The 24,116-nt window shown below is 34.0% G+C and overlaps 1 protein-coding gene across 3 annotated transcripts in view; it reads right to left on the bottom strand.

Moving 5' to 3' along the window:
* Positions 1-759: 759 nt before the first annotated feature.
* NRPC2 (nuclear RNA polymerase C2) overlaps positions 760-24,116 on the bottom strand; it is a 42,254-nt gene continuing 18,897 nt past the window's right edge. For 2 of the 3 annotated variants that reach the window (XM_088210662.1, XM_088210663.1), the window contains exons 18-39: positions 19,840-19,941; positions 19,628-19,738; positions 19,366-19,482; positions 17,560-17,676; positions 17,382-17,462; positions 17,097-17,201; positions 16,940-17,020; positions 16,732-16,863; positions 16,592-16,636; positions 15,946-16,023; positions 15,741-15,880; positions 15,551-15,641; positions 12,243-12,367; positions 12,028-12,163; positions 11,538-11,668; positions 8,894-9,019; positions 8,755-8,810; positions 7,412-7,482; positions 3,211-3,295; positions 3,022-3,125; positions 2,231-2,359; positions 760-1,294 (exon numbers count right to left, since the gene is read on the bottom strand). In XM_088210662.1, the coding sequence (XP_088066788.1) occupies positions 1,244-1,294; positions 2,231-2,359; positions 3,022-3,125; positions 3,211-3,295; positions 7,412-7,482; positions 8,755-8,810; positions 8,894-9,019; positions 11,538-11,668; positions 12,028-12,163; positions 12,243-12,367; positions 15,551-15,641; positions 15,741-15,880; positions 15,946-16,023; positions 16,592-16,636; positions 16,732-16,863; positions 16,940-17,020; positions 17,097-17,201; positions 17,382-17,462; positions 17,560-17,676; positions 19,366-19,482; positions 19,628-19,738; positions 19,840-19,941 (2,214 nt within the window). In that variant the 3' untranslated portion in view covers positions 760-1,243. Of the gene's footprint in view, positions 1,295-2,230; positions 2,360-3,021; positions 3,126-3,210; positions 3,296-7,411; positions 7,483-8,754; positions 8,811-8,893; positions 9,020-11,198; positions 11,394-11,537; positions 11,669-12,027; positions 12,164-12,242; positions 12,368-15,550; positions 15,642-15,740; positions 15,881-15,945; positions 16,024-16,591; positions 16,637-16,731; positions 16,864-16,939; positions 17,021-17,096; positions 17,202-17,381; positions 17,463-17,559; positions 17,677-19,365; positions 19,483-19,627; positions 19,739-19,839; positions 19,942-24,116 lie in introns of those variants that run through there. The other variant, XM_088210664.1, reaches the window with a different exon arrangement.

Here is a 24,116-nt window from a genome sequence, read left to right as displayed (position 1 = left end):
ATATATATATATATATTGAAATAAAAAGTGAAATATATACTCACAAGATACCAAAAGAAAAGGGTACTGTACTTGTACAAAAACTTCAGAGACATTTTTAAAATCTTCGTAAGTGTATTTTAGCAAAGTTAATTTTTATCATTTCGGCCATTTCTAAGTTTGTACAGGAATGAAATAGAGGGATGACCTTTTCGATTGCTATAATCCTAAGGTCTGAGAGAGAAAAAAAATTATATAGAACTGAAGCTCTTATAATCCGATAAGCCCTCCCGGAGGAAATCATAGATTATATTGCGGTAATGTGATTATTATTCCTTAACCTCTCAGAGGGGGAATGAAGGAGAGAGGGGAGACCGAATAACCTAATGAGAGAACTTTAAAAATGACTCTGATTAGAACATGATTAATGTCGAAGATGAACTGTTAATATTATAAACGATTATTCTCGATTGGATTTTTTATTAGAGTGATCAACCGATGATCTAACAGACTAATCAAAAATTATATATATATATATATATATATATACATGCATATATTTATTTTTATATATTTTTTTAAAAAAATATAAAAATAACAAATTGATTCTCAACTTCGGATTCTCTGATTTTAATCTTATACTCATCTTAATGCGACAGATTGACTTATATATATGTGTGTGTGTGTGTGTGTTCGTATATCTTAGTACGGTCTTGTTAATTCGATTATTCATTTTATTTTTCCAAATACGTGATAACTTGAGCTTGGAAGGCATCTTGGTTTACCCAAAACTTCCATCACTTTAACCTTTGAACCAACATAATTTACATGCATATATAGAAATACACAGCTAAGTATGCAAAGGATATGTAACCTAAAGGCATACGATAGGTTATAGGAGAGGGTGTGTTGATGGAGTCCCTCACAGCACACACATTTGGGAATTATATGTTATACAAATTCAAACCTGAATCAGTGATTATAAATGGATTATTACTGAATCAGACTAACCTCGTTCTTCCTATTTTTCGAACATATAAAATCTGAGAAAACTGAAGAGTCAAAAGAAGACTTAAGAATAGCAGTCACCTTCGTCTCTTCTAACTGAGGTTCCGCAATCTTTTTCCTCTCTTAAAAGGCTGAGATGGTTGTCAGTCATTTTCGGTGTAATACTGCAAATAAATGCGTACGTTTAGAAATTAATATCCTGGGAGAGCCAGAGAAGATCCCTTGTTTAGTTGATAAGCCTGAGATTGCTGTCGGATCATGCTTCGGCAAGTTTTAACCGAGGGACAATGTTCATTGACTGGAGTTCCTGGAAAGGTATAAAAGAAGATAGAAAAGTTACGAAATAAACCCATTTTTCAAAAAGAATTTGGTCATCCCGTGATTTCAACATGAGGGCATAACATATAAGAATTCATACCATACCACAAATTCTGAAGATCCGTGAGATTTTAAAATGGACCATACTTAGCATTTGTCACCAGCACAAGAACAACTCCGCTAGGGGGTTTTAAATGGATTATTACTGATAAATAAACTTGACAATTTTATAATTAACCGTCTCATATTAGTCTACTCAAAAAAGAAAAACCTTCTATAATTACATTACAAATTTTGAGTCAGATCTTTCAGTTTTGTGGAAAAAGCAACGATGTAGTTCGCTGGAATGAATTGATGATCCATAATCCACCAGTAAATTATTTGAAGTTTATTGTTTTGGTTTTTTTGATGGTTTAAGGAATTTCTTATCATTTGTTAGCTCAACCATAAGTCACTATCTTCCTAATTGGAATTATAAAGTCAATCACCATCTCTCCACTCAAAAGAAGAAAAAAGCCATGGGGTGTGTAGCGCTCTCTCTCTCTCTCTCTCTCTCTCATTCTCATATGGAGAAGGAATTAGGTTTAAATTCTAAGTAGATTAGAAAATACAATTTTTTAAAATATAAAACTATTATTTTCTTTAGAAGATTATTATTATAATTTTAATACTTTTATGATTTTATTTTTAAAACATATTTAGTTTTCCTTACCTTATAAGATTTTAATTAGCAGAGATAGTAACAAAGACGGACAGAAAAAAATAGAAGTTTCAAGAAAAAGTAGTATATTTTTTTTTCTAATTCCTAAATTTAGGAAGTATCACAAGTTAAACTGTCAATTAGTAAATGCAGTATTCCATCTATGTACTTCATACTAATTATTGATCTTGAACATTAAGACAATCAATTAAATGTCATTTTTACCTGTATTAACAGCTTGCAAGCATAAGGTAGTTTCATTGTAGAGATGCTCTCTCCATTCTTACAGGAAGAACAAATTCCAGCTTTGACGTTATGGTTGAAGTATCCTAACAAGCCACAAGCCCTGCAAACCTGCATAAAAAAGAAAATAATTCATTAGACATCATCTTCGTGCTTTGTTCACAAATTAGGGCTTTTCTGTATAGTATGCATGATATACTTTTTGATAGTTGGAAAAAAAACTTATTACCGGAAAGACCAATAGACAACAACCACAAAGCCAACTCGCAATGAAGAAATAAATGGCTAGGGTACTCAAAATCCTTAAAGCACAACACACTATCCAGAGAGAATACACGATTTGGTTCACAAGCACATAATATTAGTGTTACTCTCCTAAGAACAATAAATCACATTTATAGGTAAACCAATTTTTTTGGCTGGCATAAGAGAAAAAAGTCAAGCAATGTCTCAATATGAAGAAATACCAAAGTATGAAGAAATGGAAAGAGCATATGCCAGAAGAATATATCCAACTATGATGACTAATGTTTCCACTATTAGAGGTGATCATTCGTTGCTTGCCTGACTATCCACTCTATATATTCAGTCTTATAGCATAAGTAAATTTCAAAGACCAATTTTGCACTTATCATAAGCAAATGTGCTTCCATTTATAAGCATTGGGTTAATTGTCAAGAAAGGTAAAAAATGAAAGCGATAATAATGAAAAAAATACATAATTATTGATATCTCTCTCATTAGTCAATAGTACAAGCACAAAGCTAACATACCTGGACTTCAAAAGGATCACTAGAAACCATAAGGCGCTCAAATATCAACATGCTAGCCCCATAAGCAATTAAACAATCACGTTCCATTTCTCCAACTCTCAAACCTGGAACATTTCTAATATTTAGGTAAAAAACATTCTTCAGGCAAAGGTTACATTGAGAGCGTATTTAAGCATATGAAATACAAACCTCCATTTCTAGCTCTCCCTTCTGTCGGTTGCCTAGTTAGCATGGCACGGGGTCCACTACCTCTTGCATGCATTTTATCCAGGACCTAATCATTTAGTATTTGCGATTTTCAGGACTTGAAAGACAAATTTTTCCAAGTATAATGACATAGGCATGCTTCATGTATTATGATAAGAGTGAGTCGAAATTCTATTTCAGAATACTGATATCTTCAACCTAAGTTGCAACTCAAATAAAGGCTTCTCATAAGCGTAGTATAGCGAACAATCTCATGTAAAATGACAATGTAAACTCTGTTGCACATTTTCACGAAAGTGCAAATATAAGACAAGCAAAATTTATGATCTAGTTGGCAAAAGAAAGGAGGAGTTGTCAATTTAATGCTAATGCAACAACCGACTTTTGTTTTCTCTCTTATTTTTTCCTCATCTTATTATGTTTAGGCAAAACCTTAAGCACTGTAAATAATAAAGTATTGTTGATCTATGGAACAAGTTTGCCACATGAAATATCATGGAATATAACTGTTGCAAGAAAAACAGTACTAATTCTTTCTTATTGCTGGATTGCATATCCTCTTACGCATTTTCTCTTACTAATCATTAAGTGTTGGAATCCTCAAGAACTTTGGAAGTAGTTGAAGGTAATGATTTGGCTTGATCTATTTAAGTGCTAGTAAGTAGTTCTCTAATCTTTTTAATAACTTAATTTATAAATATTTACTAAAATAAACTTAAGTAATTAACTATTGAACAGAATAAAATTTAAATAAATTTATAATAAGATTTAAATAAAAGGGTATATTTTATTAAGACAACTTTATTAACTAAATTAATTAATTAATGAAAATGATAATGTTTCAATAAATTATACATATACACAATACTATACTAACACGCAAAAATGCAGGAAGTGAAAGCTTGAATAGGTCAAAGGTAACTGCATTTTGTTAAGACGTGTAGATTACGGTCTCATTAGGATAAAGAATATATTATTAATATACCCCGAATCTTTGTAAGTAATACTGTTTCCTTTTATTGTTACTATTTAATTGTAAATATAGGACTTTAATAATCAATGAAAAACACAATGTACGGTTATATCACCAATTACTGGAACAAATTCCCATAAAAGAAATCTAACAAATTACTGATAGATATCCATCAATCCAAGCGGCTTATCACTTCACTGAGAAAAATTATATAATTTTGGTCACAATTGATCCAAACCACTCTCAAGGAAAACTGAAAGCTCAGATACCTTCTTGTAACTGGACTAAAACCAAAAGATTCACCCTCTAATGTTTAGGATGCAGAAAACTCCGTGATCATGACCTAGCTATGGAATTCCATATCACTAGAGATAAGTTAAATGGTAATATTCCTGCCTACAGCAAAAGAGGTGTATAATGCAATCAGATAGACTTACTCTAGAGTCAAGGATGTGGCTCAAATTTATGACTTGACCATCAAGATATAATTCACCAACCAGAGAAACAGGTTAATCGCTGAATATTCTGACATATTAGAGAATTGGTGGCAAGAATTGGACTAATACTGTCTCCCTATAGAATGCAGGATGCAGCCCACCTAATGCAGTTCATGGAAAAGGATTGTGCCAACCAGTTAATGGTGGGAATCAACCCAGAATTTGATATAGTCAGAGTCCAAATCTTGGGAAAGGAAGAAGTATCATCGCTGAATGATATATATCTACTATTACTGCAGAAAAAAGCAAGAGTTTGTCATGCTAGAATCCTGCTCCGATGACAGTTCAGCCCTGATTTACAAAAGCCCTAAACCATGTCAGTAGGTAAAAAGTTGTATTGACAACTCATCATCTAGAGGGGAAAACATGGAGAATCTTTGGAGTACTTTTTGAGAGAAACCTAAGTACACCAAAGAAAGAGTGGAGATACAAGAATAATTTCCGGAAAACTCAAGGACACGTACATACTGTCCACCCACAATGAGAATGAAAAACGCCAAACCTTAGTGATTTCAAAGAAAATTGAACGTCGAAGGACACGACTCGAGTATGACAAACACCTCCAAAGTTTTTAATGCCTATGCTCCATGTCCTAACAATAGAAAAATTGTTACTGTTGATTCATCGACAAAGTAGCAAGAGATGGAATCATAAATTCTATTTCTCACTTTACTCTTACTAATGTACTTTATTTTCCTCGATTACGCACAAATCTTATATCAGTAATCAAGTTATTCGAGAATCTTAATTGTAAAGTGATTTTTATCCTTCTTACTTTGAATTTCAAGACTAGGCTTGAAGGAGGATGATTGGATGTGCCAAGACTCAAGACGGGTTATACTTCTTAGACATGCCTAGAGTATCATGTACTGTCCTCTACACCCAGTACACTAGACAAACTATGCCTATATCACAGAAGACTAGGAAAACCTTCTTTCTATATTGTCAAGATTATGTTTCCTATTTTACTTTTTGATTCTAATAATGAAACATACATTGTGATATACGTGAACTAATAAAATACTGGCGTGTAATCTTTCTCCCTAGCCAAAAAGAAGTAATCTTCCTTTTACTTTTATTTATAATCATATACAGGATCCACCAAATATTCTTAATATTTTTGGAGCTCAATGGTCTGTCTCCTTTATTGATGATGTACTCAGCTATTCTGACTTTTTTTATTTAAGTCTAAAAATAAGGTCAGTGATATTCTTCCCCAGTTTTATATAATGATTTGTACTCAATCTAGGATAAAAATTAAATGCTTCAAAACTAATAATGTTCGAGATTACTTTAACCAAAAATTATCCTCCTTTCAAAAGAAAAGAATTATTCAAAGTTTTCCCATGCCTATACTCCATAAAATAGAATATCATAATGAAAGAACACTCAATTGCTTACCACTGCTTGGACCTTTTTCTGTTCCAAAACCATATTCCTAAACAATACTGAGGGGAAACTGTGTTAATTTGTGCCTCATGTGGACGAGAGACTGAGAGACTAAGAGATATTGAGTGAGAGAGGCTAGGAAGAAGAAGATAGAAGAAAGGGAAACAGGGAGAAGAGAAGGCAAGGTGGAAGGAAAAGGGCTAAGGGGGAGTCGGCCACTCAAGCGGACCAAAAAGAGGAGGAAGTGATGACACATCAAAGAAAGAAGTTTTTGCTGATAGCAAGTAAAATATTTGATGTAGTGTATGAAGGAAAGAACATGCAGGGGCTAAGAATCAGTGAAAATAAAAGGGGCTTTAAAGTATCTATGTCATTGGATGAGGAGGATGTTGCACAGCTTGTGGATGTCCTAGAAGATTTCTACTGGAAGAAGGCTTGCAAAGCTTGGGGAAAAAATAAAGTAGGGAGAAACCCCAAGCTTGCGGTGGCACTTGCAAGGAATCAGAATGGAAGAATTTTGCTGCTTTCGGCTGATAGAGGGAAGGCAGTTAAAAAATATTCATTTTGGAGGAAGGCAAGCAGAGGGATGGTGGCAGGTGAAACGGGCAGTTTTTGAGTTGGTGGATAGGCCAATCGAAATCCAGAGAGGAGGATTAAGAATAGGCCAACCACCTCACAACTTACGAAGTTTTTAACTAAAGGATTAAATATCCCATATTTCAAACGATCATTGTCAAGCTGGAAATAGATAATATCTATTCACTAGCTTGAGGAAGAGTGTTAAGAAGTGTACAGTAAGTTTTCATTAGGGAAAAGATATATTGGTAATATATCCCAAATCATTGTCATCTTTGTAATTAACACAGTTTCCTGTTCTTGATACTCTTCAGATGTATATATAAGACTCAAATGTTCAATGAAAGGTACAATAATTCATTCTTCAACACATAGATTTTGCTGCCCAGCATTAAACACAAAACAAAGCTTCCTTTTCTTTTGCAGTTCTATTTAGAACTGTCCATCATGTTCTGTCTTATTTTTCTTATCTATGCACCAAAGTGTTGTAACTGTAATGTTGTTGCACAACATCCAGTGTTAGCATACAATATGCCCTTTACACACTAGTTTCCATGAAATCTTGTCTTGCAGACTTTATGCTCGACAATAGGAATCATTACATCCAACCATGACCATAACTTCCATGCTTGAAATTCATGGCTTCATCAATTTCTTAAAGGAATATGACAAATAGTTAAATAATCAAACACGATTATCAACAAGAATGTAGAATGAACTATGCAATACCAAAGGACTGAAATCTAACCATGTGTTTTAATTTTTGGTAGTAAATTGGCCCCATGAAAATATAAGCTTGCAGCGGACATCCAGTGATACCTGAAATTGAGTTTAAGGTAACAGTAAGGTGCCTTTAATTGTAGAAAACAGTTTTTTTTTTTTAATTCATAAACATACAATAAATAGAACCATATGAAGCTAAGATATGCCATGAGTTTTAACAACTTTTTATTCCTTTTATACTCATGTAACTTTTTACTTCTGAACCTTATTTTTACTTTCAACTTTTAACTCGTACATATGTTCTTGGCCATAAAATTCAAAACACTCTGCCACAACAAGGTGTAAACCTTTTTTCTTAAATTTTTTTAAGGTGAAAAAATAATGTCTCAGTACAGATAACCATTATTCTGTTTTTCTTTTCAAACATTTGGGCTGAACATTCTGTTCAATTAGTGTTTTAAAAGGTACCAATATCCCAAGTTTACTAACAGTTACTTCTAGATGAACTTAGGTAGTACCTTTCAATGGATCTTGGGATTATTGCAAGATGCAGCAGCATAGACCCATCAAATTCCATAATGTAGGAGCTTAGCCTTGGGAATAATAAAAAATGTACCAAACTCGTATTTCAATGTCAAATAGTGTTTATTCACCTCAACCATTATACTAAGAAAAAGGAAATTGTAGTCTTACTTCCTGCTGTTTGATCTTATTGCGATTCAAACCCTGCAGTTTTTTTTGTGATAATTCAGACTGTTTGGCTTTTTAACAGCTACATGAAATTAGCTACATGAAATTATTAATTATTAGTCATTATGTTATAGTTTTTAGGTTCTTTTCTCTAATTTTGAATTGCTTAGCCGAACTTCCACGTGATCGTAGTCAGAAGCCCATAAACGTTCAAATGTCCTCTAATAACTAATAATCTCATATCAGGTGAAAAAAAGACAATACTGCAAGAACTAAATTATCACAAGGAAAACAAAAACCACTTAATTACGATAAGGCAAAAACACAGGGCTCAAACTAGACTTCTGCCCAGGGAAGAATTATCAAGCGGATCTGAAATGCCCCATAAACATAAATTCCTTCTTCTCCAAGATTGAGAAACCTTTCATCCATATAGATGCTTGACTTTTTTTTTTTGCTACTCTATATATTCTATGGGTGGCAAACAGGGTTTTGAAATAGGTAAGAAATCATAGTGTACTTTCCAGGATTTGGAATATGATCTCCTTACTACTGCTAAATTACATCAGTTTTCTTGTGCTTTAAAAGTAACAAGTAATTAGAACGTCAAGAGAAAGAAATTTAAACAAATACCTCATAGTTCTATGTGAAATTTTTTACTAAAAAGCATAAAGATACCTGAATATATGAAGTCCTTGCCGCTGTAGCTAAACCCATGTTTCACGAGAGTTTCACTATATCAAAGCAAGAAATTATGTTAAAAAATAAACAGGAAAAACTGAAACCCAGCAGTAAAAAATGACAGGTAAGAAGACACCTTATCGCTTCCACCCTATCTGCATGGCCACTTGGTTCCCCAAAGGCACTACCATAATGGAACCTACCGCACGAAACTCCAGCTTTACCACCAAGAAGTTCTATCATCTTACCTACAGTCATTCGACTGATGGCAACACAGTAGCACAATAATATCAGAACATTAATCAATATGTCCACGGATTGTAGTACCACTAGGATATCATGGAAAGAATTCAGAATTTGTAACATAATAGAGACCTAAGTCATTCATTTACCAGCATGCTAAAAAGGAAGATATTACAGTTTTAAAAAGCACAAAAATGTCGCACAATAAGAGACCGCATGTGGAATTGTAATCAGCCCGGAAAAGGAAATGGCAAGTAGCAGGGAGAGGGACAAATGATTTCAAAAACACTTCATTATAAGCCTTTCTTTGTATAGGAGGAGAAGAAGAAGAAAAGGTTCCAGAAAACTTTGGTGAAAGGTCAATCACGAGTATATAAGAATCTGTTTGGTTTTATCCATTTTTTTGGTAATTTAGAGTTCAGCATATTTCCAATGAAAAAACCTCAAAAAAAAAAAAAAATGAAAAACCAAAGTCCTCAAGTTCAGGTGCTGGCATTTTCTTTTGAAGCAGAACGACAGGACTGTATTAAAAGTGGCCATACACAAGCAATGTCGGAAAAGCTAACCAAATTCGATATTCTAAATTCTTCAATATGCACAAAAGTGAAGCCTCTCATTAGCAATTAATGGATAGCACCATTCTTTTCTTTTCTTGAGGAGGTGCGAAGCGTGGTAGGCCTGCACCACAACAATTTATCTCTCGATGTAGTTTCCTTTTATGTTTCTCAATTGAGTAAAAATAATGCCTCCTATGGGTTACCCTTAAATATATTTAAGTGGTTCAGCTGGCATCAATTTCGACGAGCACTTTATTTGAAGACAAGGATTGCAGGAGAAAATTTTCTTTTCTTGATTGATGCTGGGGGCACTATTTTACAGTGGCCTCTCATTTATTTGGGGTTCCACATTGGGTAATTGATGTGCCACTTTATAGAATGTTATTTGAAACACTATTCTTCACTTTAGGTGGATGGTTTCGAGAATGTTGTGCTGTATGCCTCTGTTCTTTCTTCCTTCCAGATCCTGAGCATTGCAAATAGACTTAAGAAAATAATGACCTTTTATGATAAAGAGTAGTTGCAAACAGACTTGAGACCATAATTAGTGATTATTTTTTTGTGTATGGAAAGTTCTTTCAGGTGTAAGCCCTGGGAATGTGTTTCAGAGTTCAGAGCGGGGCAGTCACTTATTTTGGACTGGCGTGGTTTCCAACATTTACAATAGCCCTTTGCTATTTTGGAGAGCTTTGGGTTACCCTGCAACTTTAAACTGCCTTTTAACCATGAGACCTTTACATCCACCCATTGTCAAGGTACTGGGAAGACTCAGAGGCATAAGGACTTACTAGTAGCTGCACTTTTCTGCTGGTTTAAGGTATATTAGTGAAAACAATGCCATGATTTTTTATCAGCATTTTTGGCCTCAACAAGTTCTTTCGGGTCTTCATCAGGAATATTTATGAAAACAATTTACCAAAGAAGACAAGTTTTTGGAAGAAAATAGTGCCATTGGCTCTATGTGAGTCACCTCATTGTTTCTTTAGGATGAAGTTCCTTTGTCTATTATTCAAAGTACCTAGGTAATATATCTGAGATGCACGGAACCTACTTCAAATATAGAAATAATTTTTATAAAATTTACTAATAATCAGTTGAAATTTTTTGAAAAATGATCTATTAAATTATTTTAAATTTATAAAATTTAAAATTCAATGTATTAAAAACTACATTATACTATAGAAATATAACATAAAGCTATTATAATAATATATAACAGATATAAATTAAAAGTCATAGGGTTAATTTAAATGATAACATATCAAAAGAAATCTTACCCTAGCTATCTCATCCAAAATATGAAGTTGTAATATTGTTAATAGTAGTTAATGCCATCTTTTTAAAAGAATTTATAAATATATATAATTATTTCTAATTATTAATCTAAAGATAATACGAAAAAAGTTATTTATTATTAAAAAATTTTAAATGGAAATGAAAGCTATAATATAAATAATTATTTATCGTTAAAATTATATAAACCATACTTATAACGTATATTTTTGTATTCATTTCAATTTTTGTTAAAAACGTACAAGAAAATATATAAAAAAATATTACATGTATATATAATCATTTCTTCTTAACACAAATGATTATTCATAGTAAAATATATAAATGATCCATAATATGTATACAACACGGATGGGGTATCAAGTTGGATTAATAATCGGCATGATATGACTCTATATAGAAGTTAACGTACACAAATGAGGCAATTAAGGCATTAATGAGTTAATGGCAATTGTATTGTTGTGCCATCATGGATTGCACTTTCTTATCATTGTCTCTTTGTTGTGTTTTCTTGGTGATGGTTGTCCTTTTCTTCCAAAATATCTGTGAGGAACTTATACTTCAGTTTTTCCAGTCGCTTACTTTACATAGTTAAGATCTTTTATTTTAAAAATTAAGTTGTGTGATCTCTTGTGCAACATATACATCACAAATAGACAAAAGTAGTTATAAGTCTGCAAGACTTACCTTGGAAATCCATGAGGATTCATAATTAAATCAGGGCAAATACCACGCTCAGAAAATGGAAAATCTTCCTGCTGAATAATTGTGCCACAGACACCTTTTTGACCATGTCTACTACTAAATTTGTCACCGACCTAAGTGAATCATTTATAAGAATAATTAATTAAAAGCATAATGCAGAAACAAGATCCAAAAATATTTAAGGAATGTTTGGATAAATTCTCGTTCAATTCCTATAATATTCTTTGACTTTATTACTCAACCATCTTCAACATAATTTTAAACTTTGAATCAACTCCACTACTAGTTTGAATGCCTTGAAAATGAATTTTTAATTCTTCCAACCAGGTAGAAATCAGAAATCTATATTCAACAAATTCAAACTAGATGGAATTGATTCAAACATTATAACGCAATTCTAAATAAATAAATTAGATATTAAGTGAGAAAATAGAACAGGAATTGAACCAAAAAGACAAAACACAGTTGTTACCTCTGGCCTACGAGTATGGCGAATTAAATATTTAATGACCAAATTGTTGTTCTTATCAGAAGAAAGAGCAACCCTATCAACAACACATGCCTCTCCTTCAGGACCCTTGTATGTCTGTCTGGTTGGCCGAAAGTGACTGGACATTACACCAGATAAGTTGTTTTAGTTGACAAAATGGTAATATAAAATTCTTTTAAGAAAAGCAAAAAAATCACCTATCGGGTAGTCCCATTGGAGATACAATTTGTCCTCTTGTCTGTACGGGAGACTCTTTATTGATATATATGTCATTTGGTCTGATAATTTCCCCAGGAGCAGCAATTCCATCATCATCCAGTATCTATGAATAAAAAAACTACTGAGTGGGCAGAGAAACAAAAGATTCTGCAATTAAAAACTACATAGACAATCAACGTATGATACAGAAAGAGGTGCAGAGAGGAACTATTCTCAGAAAGGGTGTATTTGTTGCCCAAAGGATCATACCAAAGGCTGAGACTTTAAGTAACTTGATAGAAATGAGCTAGAATGATACTTTTTCATCTAAAGTTGGTCCAAGGTAAGGACCCAACCAGATTGAAAGCGAAGAAAGCCATAGTAAATGAAACTGGAGGGAAAATAAGGAAAAACAATCTTTTGAAACTAATAGGGTTAAGATTTCACCAATGCAAAGACTGAAACCAAGCAGCTAGCTATATTTTTCCTAACATGTACCTGGCCGTAGCTTATCCCGGCTGCTCTTACTCACTCAATAGCCTTTGCCAAAATAACATTAAAATAATTTTCTCAGCAGTTAGCAGAAAATCAATTGTCTTTGAAAGAACATAAAAGTGGGAGGAATACCAAGGCTGTCTTAGGGCAACAAATGGCAGGTATAAGAATAGAGGTAAATGTATGTCCACTCTCACCACAAATTCCCTCTCTATGGAACAAATAAATATCACCTTCCAGTACCCCATCTTTCTTTAATCTCCCGCAAAAGCTCTCTTAACAACTCTTGTTCTTTATGTGCTTTTAAGCGGTTTGGCCTGTAGGAAGTATCTAATTCAGTGCTTTAGGTATTAGCACTACAGCTTTCCATCTAAATGGTTTCAGTTTCAACCAATATCTAGGTAATAGTCATCGTCGTGTCATTAACACTTGGTTTGATATTATTAACCGTACTAACTCTGGTGTAAAAGTTATGCGTGAACGTAATGCTTATAACTTCCCTCTAGACCCAGCGGCTGTTTGCACATTATTTTTGTAAAGACAACAATTTGGAAAGCCCCTTTCAGTTCACTGCTTTAGGTATTAACATCATGGCTTTCCTCTAAAAGGTTTTAAGTTTAAATTAATATTCAGCTAATAGTCAAGATCATATAAGCAACACTTGGGCTGATATTACTAACTGTATTAACCTTGGTATGGAAGTTATACATGAATGTAATGCTTATAACTGCGCTCTAGACCAAGCGGCCATTTGGATATTACTTCTGTAAGGACGAAGAATTTAGCAAGCCCCTTCTAGAGCCAATCAAAAGTAGGGAGAAGCTACCAGTCAACCATAGGTCTACTATTAGGTTCACACTTTTAATGGTTGCATGCTCCGAGCGTCAAAACTTGTGCACAGAATCTAAGAGCGAATTTCACAAAAACTTTTGCCGTGTTTCTGCCTTGAAAAAAGCAAAACTTGGCCAAACACCTAAACAAAATTGCTTTTATCAGAAAAAGACACTAAATATTAGTTTTGAGAACGTGTTTATCAAAATGTAAAGGTAACTTAGAATTAGAGGTTTCCAAGAGAGAATTTCTGTTTTCAGTCATCAAAAAAGATATAGTTTCTGCTTAAGCAGGTGAAATTTTATTTTTAACAAATATTTACGTTTTCCTTTTTTTCAAATATTCATATATTTTAATCTTCTTTCACAGGTGTAATACTAATTTAACATCAGTAATTTACTCGTTATCATAAATTAGTCAAATATATTAAAATTAAAAAATAAGTCAAAAAAGTAAAAACTCAGAATTAATATCTATATTAGATAACATAAACATGAAAAAGAAAACTACTTAAAAGTTTCCAGAGTATTCGTAATAGTAATTTTTATCGCTGTACCAATTTTTGGTATCAGTTAAAGGTGATGATTGACAAAACATGATAAGATTCTCAGCTTATACCAACACAACTTTACATAATATGTTTCTATTCAATACTATTAGGTCTCACCAAAGTACTTGTACTAGAATTATTCTCACGATAAGAACTTTGCAGAGGATAGCAATATGTTAGTATAAGGTATGATATCAGAAATAGCAACTACACCAAAGAGACAATATCAGCTTTGTAGAGAAAACAATATGTTCGACTGCTCTTCAAATAAGTTATCGATTTTGTCCTATGAAATTGTGCCTAACAACCTTGTGATTGTAGTTGTTGTCAATTCCTATGAATGTGCATTGGATCTATTTTTTCTTTACTTTAACATGTGTATCTTTCTAGACCCTGTCCAATTCTGCTATATCAAACTGTCTATGTATAAATAAAAAATTGAGCTTTTTACTCTTACTTTGAGCTTTTCCTATTAGCTTAAAATTTTGGAATAATTAATCGCAACTCACGTGATATCAGAGTGACAGATGTAAACTTTGAATTTTGAGTAACTTTTCATTTTTTGTTCATTAAAATCGGAAAAAAGGTAAAAAAGGTGCGTGCTTGATCTATGCTTTTAGTCTAATGGACTTGTGCCTAGAATGACGTGTTAGTACTAACTAATAGCGAGTCATTTTCTATTAGTATAAGCTTTTGGTGTATGTGGTTATTTCATGGTAAAGTGTGCTGATTTCTCTTATGAAATTGAGTGCCTAACAACCTTGTGATAGTGGTTGTCACCAATAACTATGGATGTGGTTGGATTCGTGCTGATTTCTCTTATGAAATTGAGTGCCTAACAACCTTGTGATAGTGGTTGTCACCAATAACTATGGATGTGGTTGGATTCATCTTTTCTTTACCATAACATGTCCATCTTTCTAGATCTCAATCTGTTGTGTTGCATCAAACTGTTAATGTATAAGAATAGATTGAACTCTTTAATACTGAAGCTTTTTCCATTAACTTAAGCCTTCGGAATAATTATTCACAATTCACATGGTATTGGAGTTACGTGTGTAGAGTTTGATTTTTTACTGTCATTTTATTTCTGTTAATTAGATTTCAGCAAAACGTACAAGGGTCAATGTTTGATCTATGCGTTTAGCTTAATGGACATATGCCTAAGAGGGCATGTTAAACTTAAATAATAAGATGGATCATTTCCTATCAGTCTAAACTTATACTTAAGAGAACATGTTAAAATTAAATAACAGTGGGTCATTTCTCATCAATTTAAACTTTTGAGATAAGTGGTTAAGTTAATTAGTTCACAGCCAAATCTCCAGCATGAAAATTTATGAACACACAGAAGATGAAAATTATATAGTTATATCAAAGTATATACATGGAAGGAAGAGAGAAGTATATTCAAGCATTGATATTTGTTACCTGCATCCTTTCTGAACCAGGTCCTGTTCTTTGTGGCCTGAGTATTCTGTCAGATGCATTATTCTCATACTTTTGGTTGATGGCAGAATACCTGTTTTAGCAAAAACGCAATGGATAATTCCTTAACAACAGTATTACAACATTCCACTCACCGAAATCTGCAAGGAAAAGAAGAAAAAGGAATTCATACTTTTTCATAACAATACAACGACCAAACCCACGATCTAGGGAAGATTTGTTCATAACTATAGCATCCTCTATGTCATAACCACTATAGCTCATCACAGCAACAGTTGCATTCTGACCAGCTCCAAGCTTGTCATATCCAACCTGCATAAATGGCATTAATCCACTGTCTATTCTGGCAAAGTATAATTTGTAAAGTGCACACTAACCAGTTCAATTGTCCTTGTAGTCAACAAAGGCCTCTGAGGATAGACCAATAGGTAAAGCAGTGTGTCCATTCGACCCAACTACAGAATGAAGAGATTAGCAAGCAAAATCATAGAGAGAAGAATAGTTATTTACACATAAGAAATGGTCCTCGTGAAGAAAGAAAGCGACCATTTTGGTCTAACATCAACACAGATTACCATTATTGGAAATCTGCATGACAAATATGAAAATGATATTGAAGTGATAGCCAACAGGACAGCTAACAGATCATGTATGGTGCTTCATAATTGATAGGGATGGCAAGGCAGATGAACCCCAAAAACAATGAAATAGAAAATTCAGCAATTCCAGATATAAAATTGACAACTTAATCTTTAGGTTTTTCTCTTTCCTCCAATTCTGCAAGAACCTTGGTAATACTAAAGACATGGACAAAATTACACAGATTATACGAGGAACAATTCATTCTCAGCTACTTGGTAGCAAAATACTATATATCGAGAGCTTTTTCCATTATGTAACCTTGTCATTTAGCTATATATCAAAATGATCAATGTGTTACAATCTAGATACAATAGATTCTAGCTCCAATCTAGCTCAACCAACCAAAGAATAGATACTGAATCACAGAATGGAACCACTTGCCTGGTTGTATGCAATATTTCCCATTGCTTGTTTTCCCATAGCACACTGTAGATATTACACATCCGAAAAGGAATTAGACAATAAAAGGAATATTTTAGTTCACTGACATGACACAGAAGTAGAACAATTATGTAGAAAACCTGATAAGTATTTCTTGGTGACTGATTGTGATGAGGGTAGGGAATCAACCCAGCAACAACACCTAAGATGGTGAAAGGTTCAATCTCTATATGGGTTGTTTCAGGTGTAGCCTCTCCTTCATATAAAGCAATCTTCAGAAAAGATAATCATCAATGATACAAAATAAAACAGGCATAGCACATTAAAGTAGAGAATGTCGAAACAAACCAGGGCATTATTTTCCTCATTGACATCAAGATACTCAATTAATCCATCACGTAAGAAGTCATCAAAAGTCCGCACTCCATCCTTACAAAACATTAAAATTAAATTAGTTTTGGTACAGCATTGTTTATTTCGGAAAGAAGGATATAAATATGCTTACCAACAATTCCTTCATATGATGCTCTTTGATCCTCGATATGCCCTTGTCAGCTATAACAAGTGGACGACAAACTCGACCTCCATCAGAAGCTATGTAAACACAACACTGATATATGATATCCTCATAGTCAGTTTTATATTTATGCCTTTGGTTATTGTGAAATATACAAATGCAAACAAAAGACACTTGTACGCGGAAGACATTAATAAACAGAATTAGCATATGAGGATCGGGCTCACAGAACAAGACTCATGTCAACTACAAAGAGATGGAGGAAGAATTTACCTGCTTTTCATTCATGAAGACACTTACAAACTCGCCAACTTTCCCTGCTCTACGCAGCTTTCTTATTAAGTCGGCAAATTTCTGAAGGATAAAAAACAGTACAAGCTCTTGAAACAATGGAATAAAAATCATAAAATATGTCAACTCTCTCATCATAAAAATTTATGTGTTGTATTACCCGGGGCCTTCTATGCTTTCCAAGTATCAACCCATTAAATATAACAAGAAAAGAATTTGTCGTGTGAAGTTCTTCTGCTGATAATAGTTCCAAGTCTTCAACACCCAAACAGTAGCACTGTTACAACAGATGAAAACAAAAAGGATAAAATTGGCATGGGAACCAAATCTGTAGTTTATTAATAATGTGGCTGCAGATCAATTGAAAATAAATCATCCTAACTGCAATTGAGTTTTAAAAATAAGCCACAAAGGCAAAAAAAAATGTCCCAAAAGAAAGACAAAGCTAAAGGATCCTTGAAAAAACTAGTAGCCAGCTCCCACCACAACATCCATAAACCATTAAAAACAGCATCTTGCAAAGCACCTTAGCTTCCTTATTCGTCCAAACTCCCCTTAGGAGCTTATAGAGGAATCACTCATGGGAAGAGGGTAGAAGACACATGATGTAAAAAGCTCAGACTAGAGACTCATACTGTTTCATGATGGAAAAAGAGATGGCAACGGAAATCAATCTCCCTGAAACACATAACACATACATCAAAGGAAAGAGAATGATTGGTTTTCACATTTGCAACAAACCATCTCTGCTTAGCTTGTTCAACAATCCAGGCAAAACTCCTAAGCTTACAAGGAGTTGCCGCTTTTAAATTGCACTTGTTTAAAGTTTTATTGTGGCAACTAGGATTATGGTAAGATGGGTGAAGAGGTCCTTTAAAGTGTATGAACTCAAAACATCCAACGCAAACATCTGACTATCAAGCCAAAGGATCACCCCAGCTGACTCCAAACGCATTGTCTAGCAATATGAAGTCATTCCATAACAAGATAATCTCGTACATCTTCATAATAGTTAGTGAATTAATGAATATGCCAGCATCATGAGATAAGAAAGAATGTGTTGTCACCAAATTGTAGATGGGAAATCTCCTTCTCCCCACACTCAAGCCTCTTAAGAAATTTCTCTATGACCTGTGTGAAAACATACAAATAGTATTTGCCCGAAAATCTATCTCCTCCACCTACTATCATGTCCAAATATCCCAAACTAATCCCATCATATGTCCTCTAATTGCAAATTAATTCCAAATAAATCCTCTAACCAAAGAGAGCCCCTTCTCCCGGCCTAAAAGAAAGCCCTTTAGTACTCATATTCTAAATTTTAACACCAAGCTAAAATGGAGATCATTGGTAACTTTTATGAACCACTACTTGGAAACCAACTCGATAAAGAGTAGAGTTCATAGTAATCCCAACCTTACTATTTAGATCGAACTCCTCCTGGACAACTTTTTCCAAAGACACACAATATAATCTCAATAAGTATTGTGGTTAACAGAACTCCCTGATTTACCAATTTCTACAACCTATTACTATGATATCATGCAAAATAATAAACCGAAATATTATTTTTGTTATTATGTTAAAGAAACAGTACATGGCATTTATAGCGATTAAATAAGAAAAAGAAAACAAAGAGTGGAATCTAACTAAATAAAACATTGAGTATAAGAGAACCTACCCATATAACACATTAACTGTATAAGAAAAGACAAGTAGAAATAGTTTGCTATTTCTAGTAGATAATATAGAAAATGTTGATAATAATGGAAAGCTAAAAAAGTTTGATTTCTTGTCTTGTCCTTCATACAGGTACAAAAAAGAGGCCTTCACTGCATGTCATATTCGAATTGAATTACCATTTGCACCACAAATTATTAGAGATGTAATATCACTATGTCTTATCTAATGTAAGGTTTCCAATATTATTTAATACAAAGGTGAGAAATAAGAAACTAAGATGTACCAGAGAAACCAATGGGCCTTCCTCTTCATCAGTCGTAACGTGAGTCATGAGGGCCAAGTTTTTTACCAGTCCACAAGCCTCACCTTCTGGAGTATCACAAGGGCATAGCATACCCCACTAACACAAAAAGAATGAAACACAAAATTTTTAGGTTAGTGTTAAAAATGTAAAATAAATAAATCAGAAGACAACTAAAGCCCCATCAAAGATTAAAAATCACTGCTACAGAAAAAACTTTTTAATTCAGATACAAGCTTTATACCTGACTGGGTTGCAAAGCTCTAGGCCCACTTACTTTTCTTGACTTTTCAAATTGTGGCGAAACTCTTGTAACATGACCCAGAGTCCCTATAAAAGATAGCCTAGCTAAGACCTGTACAAGGGAACTTCTCATTAGCTTATCCTATAACAACTAGATAATTAAGAGTGAATATACAAGCAAAACTAAAGAAAATAAAAGGATTGCAAATAGACCTGGGTCATGCCTTTCCTGTGCATTTTGAACCGCTTGATATCAAAGTTTCCTGTAGAAAGCGTCCTTTCTAACCCGAAACTAATGCTCTCTCTATTTATATACTGCAAATGTAATGCCAAAGTTAAATAATTTTTAGAAGGATCCTGACCATTGGTACTATGGAGAAGAAATGTTCTCTGGGAATTATATATGTATATAGGTATATTTTAACCTTCGAAAACATATATGTTAAGTATTTTCTTTTCACCAATTTTCTTGACTATTCTCCACAATAAACAATAAACCATTCTTTCCTTTGGCTAGCAATAACCTTGTCACTTTTTTAATGAGTTATGTTGCTTTTCATTGAATGAATAGAAGACTTTTGATATTAAAATTCTGATCAGCTAGAATTCATTCATCAAGAAACTGTAAGGTGAACACAAATCCAGTTTTATTTTCTTTAAATAGTTAAGAGAGCAGGCATAGGAGGGGATAAAAGACATCTTTTCCAATAACTAGCTAAAATGCATTCTAACCCCAATTAAATTATATTACATGCTTACAAACATTAAAATTATTGCTGCCAAATTCCGACACAACATCTCAACACTTCATAGAAAAATAACCCAATGGTCTAAAGAATAGCAAGCTTCTAACTACAACCAAAAGCAAGCCCTTTTCTAACAAATAGGTTGCCTTCAAGACAACCAAAAAGAGCTCAACTTGAATTCAATCACCAAGCACAAACAAACATGCTTTCCTTAGGTCTTCACAAACAAACACCTTTTCCCAAGGCCTGGACAAATCCTTAATAGTGGCATAGGTACGCACAAACAAGCATCCTTTCTAATAACTAATTGAAAGCTAGTAAATGGTGAATCAAAGTTTTCCTCGAAATGCAAATTTGTTAGATAACTGCACAAAATCTTTAAAAGTGTTGTTACTAAATTTGGACAGAAACATCCTTTCATACCACTTCATAGAAGGCAACTAAGTGCTTCTAACTACAACTAAAAGCAAGCCTTTTCTAACAAATGTTTCTATCGACACAACCAAATGGAGCTTTGGCCACAGATATGTTTTGACTTACAAATAGGATGCGATGATTTCTGCAGCCAGAGTATCTAGGATTGCTGAATATTGTGATTGACCTTTTTTAAATTCACTCTCTTTGCAGAATGTTTTATGGTTGTTGAGTAGGTAGAGGCCCCAATCTTGGAAAGTATTTCATTTTGGCCTGACAATTTAGCCAAGGAATCACGTACTAAAACAGTCTTCTACCCTGGTTTTGTTTTTGATGCTCCTTTTGCTTTCTCTCTTGCTTAATTGCTGCATACCCTATGTCTATTTTCCCGATAATTATAAACAGTCCTGCTGAAATTCAAATTACAACTCTTAACAGTCCCTAAGATTGTGGTTGAATTGTATCCTTGCCTTTAGTGTTTTCCTTTCCCAGACATTGAATCGTTTCTCCTGGCCACCTTTGTTCTTAACAGTCTGCTCATGAGTTGGCTATCTTCTTTTTGTTCATCCTTCTAACAGCTTTCTGCCTCCCTGCCCTCTCCAACTATTATTCCATTTCAACCACCGGTTCATGCACATTCGATAAGAAAGCAGAAGCAAACCCAGCTATACTAACCTCTGCCTCTGGGTCCTTCCATGATGATTATAAAGAACTGACTCCCTCAGCTCTGAAATACATCATTTAATTCTTTTCTTTCAATCATGACCTTCTCTTAGTCCTTTCGCTTTAACTACACCAGACATTATATAAGAATATATTGTGTAATTAGAATTGAATTTGGTTACAGGGTATAGTGGTGCAATATGTTTTATGTAATTAATTGTCAGTTTCTTTTCTTTTTTTTTTTAAATAGAAAGTAAGTATGAACAAGGTACCAATAGAGGGAGTACCACCCATTTACAAAGAGGATTTACAACCGTGTTATTATATCAATGACATCCCCAAAATCCACATCATTGATAATGTCATGACCTAACGATATTGACCCAAAATAATGTAACCACCTATCGTTCAATCTGTTGATACTACTTTCAACATTGTCGAAAATCCTACCATTCCTCTCCTTCCATACATTCCAAAAAACTGTCAATGGAATCAAGTTTACAGATTTATTTTTTACAGATAGCCCATCTCACGCCCAAATTTCCTCTCTAACAGACCCAGCAATTACCCACTCAATACCCAACAAACTATAAATCATACACAACAAACTGCGCACAACCAGACACCACAACAGAAGATGATTGCAATTTTCTTCAACTTGAAGACAACAGATGCAGCCATTAACCAGGATCCTTCCTCTTATTTTCAGTTTATCAATTGTCAAGATTCATTCCCAACAAGCTTCCCAAGCAAAGAAAGCAATAGGGGTAGGAGCTTTCGTTTTCCAGATTTGTTTTGCCGGGAAGATAACCCTACCTCACCATTCTTTCTACGTAGGAATTTGTAGTATGATTGGACCAAGAAAACTCCGTTATTCTCAAATTTCCACCAGATTTGGTTCTCACACGTAGATACCTTCTGCTTATCAAGAATCTGCATCAATTCTACAAACTCACTCACCTCCCAATCATTCAAATTCCGGGAAACTTCGATGTCCCACACAGCTCTATCATTCACAAACTGGACAGCATTCTCCACTCGCAAGTTCTTGGTTGAGCAATGCTGAAAATACTGGGAAATAAATTTCTAAGACAACTCATCCCGCACCAATCATAATCCCAGAAGTAAATCTTGTTGCCTCTGCTCAGTTTCCATGAAAAACATTGTTGAAAATTAGTCCATTGCATCATAATTTTCCTCCACAGTTCTCTCCCATGAGGGATATTAATTCTAAGTCAATCCTGCTCATCATGAAATTACCCCATCTTGAATGAACAATTCCTAACCCCCCACCCCCCTCTTTTTTGGGAGGCTCTTTGATATTGTCCCATTTTACTAAATGGTATTTCCTAACATCATCAACATCACCTCAAAGGAATCTACATTGTATTGTTTCTAATGTTTTCGTCACATTGGAAGGGATGGTAATTGTTGATAAATAATATATTGGGAGATTAGATAAAGTGCTCTTGGTTAATGTGCATCTCCCACCTTTAAAGAGAAACTTTCTCTTCCACCCAGAAAGTTTTCTTTCAAACAATATAATCACCAGCTCCCAAGACATGAGATCTTTGTATTTAGCACCAAGTAGAATTCCAAGATATTTAAAAGGAAGATTTACCACCTTACATCCCAAAACAGTAGCAAAGAGCCCAGCATTCCCGCTGCCACCAATTCTAGCCATTTCAGATTTAAATAGGTTTATTTTGAGTCCAGAAACAGCATAGAAACACATAAGTGTGCATTTTAGATGTAGTAGATTCTTTATATCTGGTTGACAGAAAACCAGGGTGTCATCTGCCAAGAATAAGTGAGATACTTCGATAGTGTTTTTATTTTTTACAACCGAAACACCTCTGATCAAATGAAGATCTCTTGCCCTATTCAAAAGACCATTTAGAGCCTCCAATACAATAATGAAGAGTAAGGGAGATAGAGGGTCACCTTGTCTTAAGGCTTTAGTCGATTTGAAAAATGTTGAGGGGCCTCCATTCACAAGAATGGCAAAAGAAGTGGTTGAGATGCAATTCTTCATCCATATTCTCCCCTTTAAACCAAAACTCATCCTAAAAAGCATATAATCAACAAAATCCCAATTAACGTGGTTGTAGGCTTTTTCCATGTAAAGTTCACAAACCAACCCATCCTTTTTGCTAGTCATAAGGTCATCAACGTTTCATTAATAGCCATTATAGCATCAAGAATCTGTCTACCACCCACAAAAGTATGTTGACAATCGCCAATAACCACCCCTAACACCTTTGCAAGTCTCCTAACCAGCACCTTAGCAATAAACTTATACATACAACCGACTAAGCTAATAGGTCTAAAATCCTTAAATTCCTTTATACCACTCGTTTTGGAGATAAGAGTGATAAAAGTGGTGTTTTAGGATTTAACGAATTTTCCATTGGAATGCAACTCCTTGAAAACAGCCATGATGTCTTCCTTCAGTAGCGGCCAGAAACTCAATAAAAAATTCATACCAAAACCATCAGGACCCAACGCTTTATTGCCATCACAAGATTTCAAACCATTAAGGACCTCTTCAGCAGTAAAATCTTCTTCCAGAGACTGTCTGCACGTATAAGATATTCTGCCAAATAGAATAACATCCAATTTGGGTCTAAAGATATGTTCTTCCCTGTACACGTTCTCAAAGTGTCT

The sequence above is a fragment of the Carica papaya genome, chromosome 9 (assembly GCF_054855325.1).
Source record: "Carica papaya isolate Zhongbai chromosome 9, ASM5485532v1, whole genome shotgun sequence".
NCBI lineage: Eukaryota > Viridiplantae > Streptophyta > Magnoliopsida > Brassicales > Caricaceae > Carica > Carica papaya.
Note: the sequence above shows the minus strand (reverse complement) of the source record. Positions and strands in the feature narration are given on the sequence as shown.